The sequence below is a fragment of the Priapulus caudatus genome, unplaced genomic scaffold, assembly GCF_000485595.1.
Source record: "Priapulus caudatus unplaced genomic scaffold, Priapulus_caudatus-5.0.1 Scaffold3332, whole genome shotgun sequence".
Classification (NCBI taxonomy): Eukaryota; Metazoa; Priapulida; class Priapulimorpha; order Priapulimorphida; family Priapulidae; genus Priapulus; species Priapulus caudatus.
Window position 1 is genome coordinate 6,756 of NW_014580393.1, and position 10,040 is coordinate 16,795.

General features: G+C 47.0%; 1 protein-coding gene across 1 annotated transcript in view; it reads right to left on the minus strand.

The window, feature by feature from the left end:
• Positions 1-6,826: 6,826 nt before the first annotated feature.
• Positions 6,827-10,040, minus strand: part of LOC106819394 (COP9 signalosome complex subunit 3-like) — a 3,744-nt gene continuing 530 nt past the window's right edge. Inside the window, exons 2-3 of the mRNA XM_014824035.1 lie at positions 8,365-8,445; positions 6,827-7,541 (exon numbers count right to left, since the gene is read on the minus strand). Coding sequence (XP_014679521.1) covers positions 7,395-7,541; positions 8,365-8,445 — 228 coding nt within the window. The 3' untranslated portion in view covers positions 6,827-7,394. The remainder of the gene's footprint in view (positions 7,542-8,364; positions 8,446-10,040) is intronic.

Consider the following 10,040-nt stretch of genomic DNA (forward strand, 5'->3'; position numbering starts at 1 on the left):
TTCGCGAAGTTGAATGCATGTACGCATACAGCCTGCTGATGGTGGCTCGGGTTGCGCATGCGATAGAACTTTCCGTATATCAACGAATGATGGCAAAAAACCGCTTACACTAACCTAACACCTAACCTAACACTAACTATAAATCGGACTCGGATATCTCTATAGTATCGCCAAACACTATCTAATGGTGTCCAGCGCGGTCCTGGATGGACATAAGAAAATATTATAGTAAACAATTAATATAATAACTATATAACTAATATATAACTATATATAATATAGATAATATAATAATATGGTTATCTATATTATTTGCTATGGGAGCGGTGGTGGTCTGACGTCACACTGAACGTCACGGATCAGTGAGGTTTGCATCAGAAACATATATCCACCGCGCCCATTTGTAATGTAATTGTTTTGTTTTATTAGCGTAGATAATTAATGATTTTGACAGTGTTTTTCAAGAAAAACACATTATTATTCATTATTATACAAATATAACAGTTACTATAATTGTAATTCGTAGTGTATAATGTGTTATTTTCACTTAATATTAAAGTTACGAAGAGGGTCTGGGCTTCGTAATGCTTAAGAGGATATTTGGCGAGGATTTTTCGCGTTGCTCGTAACTTACGATGTTTCTGTCAACGGTTAAACGAGTGAGAGTTAGCAGTTTACGACTAATGTTAAGACTAATTTTGTTTCTGACACACGGCTCCTGGTCTTTGGCTAGGGTTAGGAAGAACCCGTTTCAAATTCTTGCCCATAAAAAACTTTGTAGTTGGCTCGGTATCCAACATCGCCAAGCTAGGCGTCACATGTAAATAGCTCAAACGAAATGCTATAAACCTCTGGCTTTGCTCGCCGGTAACTGGCGCTACTTATTATCGAGTTATGCCGTATTTTCTTGAGATGAAATTGGATAAAAACAGCCAGACAGCCGCCATGTCGCCATGTTCGTGGCGACTAAAAATCGCAATGACCTAATTTTCACAGTGCGTAGGCCTACACACAAAGCAAGTAATAATTAATGTTCGGCAATGATAATTATTAAGTTGTTGTAGATGATGTTTTCCTGGTTTTCAAATGTTTTAATTATATATCATATATATATATATATTATATATATAATATATTATATATACGAAGTATATGATGATTATTTATAGCTGCGCGCGCAAAGCGAAGTTGCACGCTATTGGTATGTTATGTCGTTTCGGGTTTTCCATGCGTTCCGATGCGAAACCGCATGCGTCGTGGAAACATGGCGGTTGCGGTTTAAAGTTAAATTATGTTCGGGCTCTTGAAATTTTTACACTGTGGAGGCAGCAAACTGAGGTATTAGTTTTAATAAACAACGCTGGAATACTATAAGGTGAAGGTTATAGGCCTATCTTGATACAAAACAAGGCAGAAATGCTAGATGATTATTTTATTTGAGATATACGTAATTGTTTCGCAGTTTTTGTAGAGGTACAAGATTATCCAATGGATGGATGTCAGGCTGTGTATATTGACGGTTTTATAAAGTCACACAGCTGGTCGGCTTAAATGCCATAGGCAATCAAGAAGCATGCAATAAAGAACGGTATTCTTAATGCTTCTTGCTTATATGCTGCTTATAGGCCTTCTTTATATGCTCTTGATAGCATAACATGAGGGCGTGCGAACGCGTCCATACGTGCGTGTGTGCGCGTGCGCCCGTGCGCGTTTGCATGCGTATGCGTGCGTGCGCGTATGTGTATTTGTGCCCGTGCGCGTTTGTATGCGTATGCGTGCGCGTATGTGTATCTGAGTGCGTGCGCGTATGTGTATCTTTGTGCGTGCGCGTATGTGTATTTGTGTGCGTGCGCGTATGTGTATCTGTGTGCGTGCGCGTATGTGTATCTGTGTGCGTGCGCGTGTGTATCTGTGCGCGTGCGCGTATGTGTATCTTTGTGCGTGCGCGTATGTATATTTGTGTTCGGGCGCGTATGTGTATTTGTGTGCGTGCGCGTATGTGTATCTGTGTGAGTGCGCGTATATGTGTATCTGTGTACGTTCGCGTTACATGTGTATATCTGTGTGAGTGCGCGTATATGTGTATATCTGTGTGCGTGAATGTGTGCGTGGGTGCGTGCACGTACGTGTGTGTAGCTCTCTATCGGGGAAGGTATAGGTTGAGCGTGGCTGAGCATGATCAGCACTGACTGTATTTGCACGACCTTTGCTAGAAGCGAATTAATGCGGCTAGGTGATATTATGCAAACAATACGCTCGCTTGACACCGCGTGGCGTGCATGCATGCTTGCACTCGGCCACTGCCTGCATGCCTGCCTGCCTGCCTGCATGCCAATATGCCTGCCTGCCAGTATGCCTGACTGTCTGCATGCGTGCATGCCTGCGTGCCTACCTGCCTGCATGCGTGCGTGCGTGCGTGCGTGCGTGCCTGCCTGCCTGCCTGCCTGCTTGCCAGCCTGCCTGCCTGCCTATCTGCCTGCGTGCGTGCGTGCGTGCGTGCGTACGTGCGTGCCTGGCCACTTCGGATGAAATAGTTAGTATAGTTGGCTGGGTGTAGGATGGAAAAGAGCTGTGATTTAAGGTTTCCAAGCGAGTGGACGAGTGTCATGCTATAAGCACTCACGCACACACTTACCAACCTCTTAGGTTCTTCCCCTACCATAGCGCGATCGATCTCTCTCTATATCTGTCTCCTTTCCTCTTTCGTTCTCTCCCCCTCTCTCTTCGCATCGCTCTCCCTCTGTTTCCTGAATTTCATCCCTATCTTTCTTTGTCAGTTTCTCTACTTCTCCCTCCCAATCATCGTGCCTATCTCCCTATCTTTTCCCCTCTCTCTCTCACTCTCTCTCTCTCTCTCTCTCTCTCTCTCTCTCTCTCTCTCTCTCTCTCTCTCTCTCTCTCTCTCTCTCTCTCTCTCTCTCTNGGGAGTCGCGTGTGGCGGCGCCGCAACAGCGGCCGAGATATGCTGGCGCCGGGGTGGCGTGGATACGCGCCGGCGGCCGCGATAGTGTGTGCCGGGGAGTGCGTGGTACGCGCCGGCGGCGAAGATAGTGTGCGCGCGGGAGTTGCGCGTACGCAGCCGGCCGGCAAGATAGGGTGTGCCGGGGGTCGCGTGTACGCGCGCGCGGCGGCGAGATAGTGTGGCGAAACCGGGAGTTGCGCCGTGTGCGCCGCGCGAGCGAGATAGTGTGCGCCGCGGGAGTGCGCGGACCGCGCCGGCGGCGAGATAGTGTGTGCCGGGGGTGGCGTGTAACGCGCCGGCCGGCGAGTATAGTGTGCGCCGGGAGGCGCATAGTACGCGCCGGCGGTGAACGGAACACATGCGCGACGACGCGGCGGCGTGCGGCTGGCTACAGCGCAGCGGGTTACGTGGGGGCGTCCACTCGTGCGCGGGGCGACGCCAGGGGTAGGCGCACGGCCGTAAGAAGGTAGGCCGCTCGGAAGGACTCGGTGGCATTCAGCCCCCATGGATGTATTTCCACTGTTGCATCCGGACTAGCAGGCCCATGCAAGGGTCACGCAAAATGACCAAAGCGTGCGTGGCTTTTAGAACAGAAAGCGCGAGCAAAGTCGAACTGTATTACTATGTCAGCGCAGGTTTTAGATAGTAAGGTTTTACAACCAGGGCCATTTGTATTTCTGGGTCTAGTAGTCGACTTACGCGATTGTGTCATTGGCCACGTGCATGCACGTATGTAGCGCGAAGCGTCTGTGTGTGGGGCCTAGAAATGTGTGTCTTCCAATCCGCGATGTGAATGGCCATTGCGGCGTGGCGTGTGTGTACTTTGGCGTGAAGCTCTGTCGTCAGCCTAGAGATCGTGTGTCTTCAACGCCGCGATGTTACAAACGCCAGTTGCGCGTGCGCGTGGGTATTTTGGCGCGAAAGCTGCGCTGTGATTGTGCCTATGAGGAGATCAGTGCATCTTCAATCCGAGCGATGCGCGGAAGCCATAAATAACAGCGCCAAACATGGTACTTTCAACGCTAAAGGATTCTTCATCGGTTGGTAAATGAGAAGCTGTATTTTGAATCCGCGGGGGGGCGTATATAAGGAAGTACTTTACCGCGCCACAAGATTAGTAATGTGGAAGGGTAACTTATCATATAGAATATTTAGGAGAGAGAGAAGTTTAAAGTTAGCGTGCAGGGAAGTAGGCAGTTTAGATGGGGGGTTAAGTAAGAGTGAATATAGAAAATTAGGAGAGAGTTTAAAGTTAGGTAGCGTTAATTTAGGAGATAGTTTAGTAGTAAAACGTAAACTTTTACGCGTGGGGACGAAAGGAGATGGGGATTAGATTGGATTTCAACCAAGGGCGTTAACGTTATACTGTGTGTGTCACCTCCGCGAATGGCGACATGTTTTTGTATGAATTAGAACGGCTCTCTTAAGCCATTTAAAACGTATTCCGGCTTGTGGTGTAGTATCTCTGTCGAGCTACACCCACGGCACTACTCACGCACTTCCGCAGTACCGACGAAGAGCCGGCGATATACTGCCGCTAGGTACAGGAAACACAACAGCAACAAGGTACTATACGATCACGAGATAACGTTCGTGAGGAAGAAGAAGCAACGGAAGAAATGCCACACTGTCGGTGCGCGTGAACAGAGGAATCACGCCGGAAAACGCCACACGCTGGCGTGCTGCTAGGACCAGGCATTAGAAAGAATCGCAAACGCGAAACGCCACAACTATAGTTATTTTACACTATAAGTGTAAGTGTGCCACAAGTGCAGGCGCGGATGAGGAAATGGCGGCGCAAGCCGTATGTGGCAAATAGGATTTGGACGGAATTTACAGGAAACTGTCGCAATAATAGGTCAAAGAGAGTATAGAAACATTAAGAATTTGGTAGTAAATAGATTTCGTATTTATTTAGGGCAATTATATTTTATTGAAACACTTCAAGTGCCTGTGTGTGCGATGGGTAGTGCATGAGAATAGTATATGTATATATTATTAAGATGTTAATGAGACAAATTTGTCTCATTAACTCCTGATATTATCAGAAGTGAAGAAATAAGGGTGTAGCTAGCTCATTCTGCCTGGAAGGGCATGGCTACGCGCGCTTTACCTGCTGGACACTTGACCGTGGAGTTTGTCATTGCATGGGGACCAACTGCCCCCTGCCAATCCCTGGCCGTGCTTATACGGCTCTGCGTATACTGCTTATGCTTATATAATTTTATTCAAACTCAATTATAAACCCGTAGTGTGCTCATACGCAGGAGTAGCTGGATATGCAAAATGTTTATCACGATGACTGACTTCGTTCATTTTACCGCGGCGAAAATAGCTAACATTAGAAATTGAACGAATATAGTAAAAATAAAGTAAAAGTTCCAGAATAGCGGAGAAGGGTTCGTGTTGAGAATAAACCCAGTTTGAAAGTTATAGACTCTGAAAACGTGTGATTTACTCAGGGGTTCCTCCACACAAAAGGATAGGCTCGCGTTGTAACCCTATCCCGTGTTTGGGTTACATTATTGTAACTATCCCCGCCCCTACTGAATTACCATCTCGGACAGGGGAAAAATTTCAGTTGCGCGATAGCCATGCGGATAAGGACAGGTGACTCCGACCAAGAGCAAATTGTTTTGCATTTTATTTTTACATTTATAATTATATTTTCTGGCGTTCCTAATTTTATTCTGTTATTTTGCAATCTCGGAATCACAGTATGAACATAAAAAAAGCAATATTAATGGAAAAAAATGAAAAAAGTTTTCTTCTCGGGGGATTCGAAACTGTCACCGGTCTGTTCTCTCTCTCTATGTAACACTACCCGCTCCTACTGACTTGGCCATTTCGCACAGGGTAAAAAATTGTTTTGAATTTTATTTTTTCAGTTATAATTATATTTGCTGACATCCTTAATTTTATTATTCATATTTAGATATCTCGGAATCAATATTGTACCTGAGTACGCACTTCAGTTTGTTGTTTCAGAGTTTGTTGTGTTACGTGTACATTATTTATAAAATACAATATAAAATATGTAAACCATGCATATCCTGCTGAGAATATATTTTAGCATGCGCGTGTGTTCGTGTGGTGTGTGGATGCGTGCGTTTCTGTGCATGTGTCCCCTTTAATCCAAACAGTCCTCATCCCAACACACCAATCACCCTGTGAAATGGGGAATGAAAAAGTTCTGTACACACACTTAACCATGTGTTAACTGTTTATTATTATACTTCCTTACTGACGACAGCAAAATTCCAGCGCGCGTGACCCCTAACAAGAAACAGCAGCGCCACCTACATCACGATTAAGCAGCTACACCGCAGCGAGGAACACTGGCGCCACCTACGACAATTTTTTTCAGAGATGCTGGGACGTGGAACGCTGCATGAAAGCCAGACTTCACATGGTGACAACGACACTTGCTTGACCTTACAGTTACAGTTACAACAATGTTTACAGTTAAGCTCTATCCCCTCTAGCTGCTTCGCGTGGACAGTGCATGCACAGAAATTACACTGAAAACTCCGATAAAATTATGCGGTCGCGTTTGTTGATATCGTGTCTATGTCTTCGCTTCTAGTAACAGAGCTTTTCTGATGCAAATGCAACGATCCCCCACTTTATCAGGCCTTAGATAAACAGGCGCATCACTTAACCAACATGACTGTGACAAATAAATTGTTTGCACGTTGTTACATGTTCACCGCTTAATCGGGACAATCTCGTGGTTTCCCGACCTGTCCCCATAAAGCGCTGGGCTGGGCTACTGTATCACTGTAAGCATGTTAACACACTACACGACTGCAGCTATTGCGACAGTGTGGCACAAGATGACACAGGATGATAGCATTTAATATGTTTGAACTGCTGAAGCGACAATGAGTCACTAAGAATGCATGCATGCCTGCACAACTAGCCTGGCCATTGTAGACTGACGCTGCTGGTGTAGAACGACTCCCAGTATCTTGCAACTATCGTAGGCTTGCACCAGTCTATACCAATGTTATAGACTGACCCTGCTGGTGTAGAACAGCCACCGGTCTCTCGCAACTATCGTAGGCTTGTCCCAGTCTATACCGACGGGTGTAGACTGACACCAGTTTGTGCCATTTACTGTAGATCTCCTTCTGCGACTCGTATCACGTGAGAATCGGCACAGGACCACGCTGGCAGACGTAGATAGGCGCCGGCTCCCGTGTCGCTGCACTCACGCTCAGGGCTCGGCACCGCCGTCGCCGGTCCACGGACGTAGATGGGCGCCGGCTCCCGCGTCGCTGCACTCACGCCCAGGGCTCGGCACCGCAGTCGCCGGTCCACGGACGTAGACGGGCGCAGGCTCCCGCGTCGCTGCACTCACGCCCCGTACTCAGCACCGCCGTCGCCGGTCCACGGAAGTAGACGGGCGCCGGCGGCTGCGTCGCTGTGCTCACGCCCAGGGCTTTGCGTTGCTGGCGCCGGACTTGGGCTGGTCGCGTGAGGGCTGCAGCGGGACGTCAAGACCCTGGGGGACGAACGGTCCGAGCTTGCCTCCCATCACCGTGCTGGCCAACTCATCCTCCTGCATCCCCGAGCTCTGCAAGCACAGATGGACAGCGGTCAGGCTGGAAGCCCACCCCTCCAGCGGTCTGCAAGGGGTGATGCATAGGACGGATAGGCGAAGGAAGAGAGAAGGACAGATTGGCTAGAGACGGGAGATAACACTGTTAAGTTTCTCATGCAAAGTGTATAGCGGCCCTGTCTACGAGAAAAAAGTTACTGTTAAAACCAACGTCGAGCTTAATCATTAGTGCGTTCGATTTGCTTCCCCAAGTTAACCTGGGTCTACTCGGGCCAGCCCCAAATACGTTCGATTTGGCAGTCACGTGGTATTTTTGCGTTACCCGGGTGAAGCCAAAGTAACCTGCTAGCCGAACCGCTCACTTGGGGAAGTATCCCACAATTCATTGCAACAACATCTTCAAAATCTTCAAAAATCAAAAATCTTCAAGCAGTAATGAAGCATGACTGTCGATGACTGCTTGTGTTTGCTCATTCTTAGATTTCATTAATAATAAGATTGCAATTGGTATTCTTTTTTTCTTGTCACTGGCATCCATGACGATAATTAACCCGGGTTAACCCAAAAACCGTTAGTTTATCTTCCCTAACCTAGATGCGTTCGATTTCTTACCCAGGTTAACCCAAGTGGCTCTGGGGAAGCAAATCGAACGCACTACATGTTTCTGACGACAAAACCCTGAGGTGCATTGTCAGAAAAATCGTAGAATTCATGTTAAGACCAATGTTAACACTACTTTTGTTTCTGACGACAGGACCCTGGCTTCTAGGACGAAGGCAGTGGGAACACAGAGGAGGCATTAATTCTCTCTATTCTGATTTCTCGCGTACGTACTTACCTTTCGAACGTACTGCGGGTTGACAGCTATCTCCTGGTCCATCGCGCGCAGCTTCTCATCCAGCTGTACACACTTCTTCAACTGCAACAGACGAACACAGACACAAGCAGGTGACGCCATCTGCTGGCAAGTTATGCAGGTAATTTTGGATCGATGTTCTCGTTTAAGCCGTGTCAGACATGACGTATGTACATATATAATCTGGAGTGAATAAACACTGTGAATTATTCTGTGAATTAAAATGGCTCTTATTCCCATCTGATATAATCAATAATTGCGTGTGTATGTGTACATGTCCTTTGAGTGTCTTTCAGAGTGGATGTCTCTCTCTCCGTGTCTGTCTCTCTCTTTCTCTCTGTCTTGCTATATATATATATATATATATATATATATATATATATATAGTATATATATGTATATGTATGATATATATATATATATAGTGTAAGCATGCAGTTTACATGAATGTAGCTGCATATGGCAGTAGCAACACTTGGGCTTGCTATAGCGGCGAATGGGATGATAGCCGGTTAAACGGAGTAACACGGGATGGGGAAGCTGACTGAAGAGCACGGGTCTCTACGCTAGAGAGTATCGGCGTGTTGGAACTCGCATACGTGCTCTGTGCCACGCAAGCTAAAGTGTCTCATCATGTCAAGAATAACACGGCCACAGGCCAAGTGTATTCTGTCACTTGAGACAAACTGCGCAGTTAGTATTTTAGCCAAGGAGCGAAGCGCGGGGAAGACGCTTGCTCGGTTGGTTACCGTATTCGGCGATGATGTGGGAAAACTACGTCACGTGAAGGAAGCAGAGACAACCTGTTTCGGGAGCTCATATAAAAGCGAGAGCGCGTGTCGATTTCAAGAGGGAGAGAAATAGCGAGGTTTAGTGAGTAGTTTAGAGACAGCATGATCTACCGGTCGAGTATAGTCGTGCTGCTATAGTGATTTTGTGGTAGAAGCGGCAATGTGTTGAATTGATTCGGAGCGAGAACCTTGCGATAGAAATGTTAATTGCATTGATTAAATATGAATGTGCGTTAATTCTGACTTATTGTGTCATTCTTGAGTTTTTACAGCTTTACAATAAATCCAGTGAATTCACCGGTGTAGTTGTGATTTCCCGACTACAATAGCGTCTGCTGTTGTCAAACAAACCGCTATATATTATGTAAATTATGTAGCATCTTACAATGCGAAGGCAGGTGCCGCCCTCTGCTGGCAAGATATCACTGCACGCTATACTGTCGAATCGATATGCCTACTGAAGGTCGCACGCGCCAAGGCATTCACATCATCAATTCATGTATATATATCTACACACGCACACGCACACGCACACGCACGCACGCGCGCGTGTATTGCATCATCGCGGCCCATCTCAACAAAACTGAATGCATCGGCGCGGTCTGTGGGGAGCAAGAGGATAAGGAGGAGGAAGAAAAGGAGGAGGAGAGGAGGGATGCTGTGTGTAAGGAAGGATCGGTGGATCAATGATGAGCGACTAATCCATTAGTAATTAAACGACAGCGCGCGGCGAAATGCAGCGCACAAGTTTCGCTGAACGACAATCAATACTGAATTCTCACGGCAGCGGCAAAAACGCTGCGTTCGAGCCAGCGGCAGCGGCAGCAGCAGCGGCAGCGGCAGCGGACCGTCACCGTGAGCAGACAG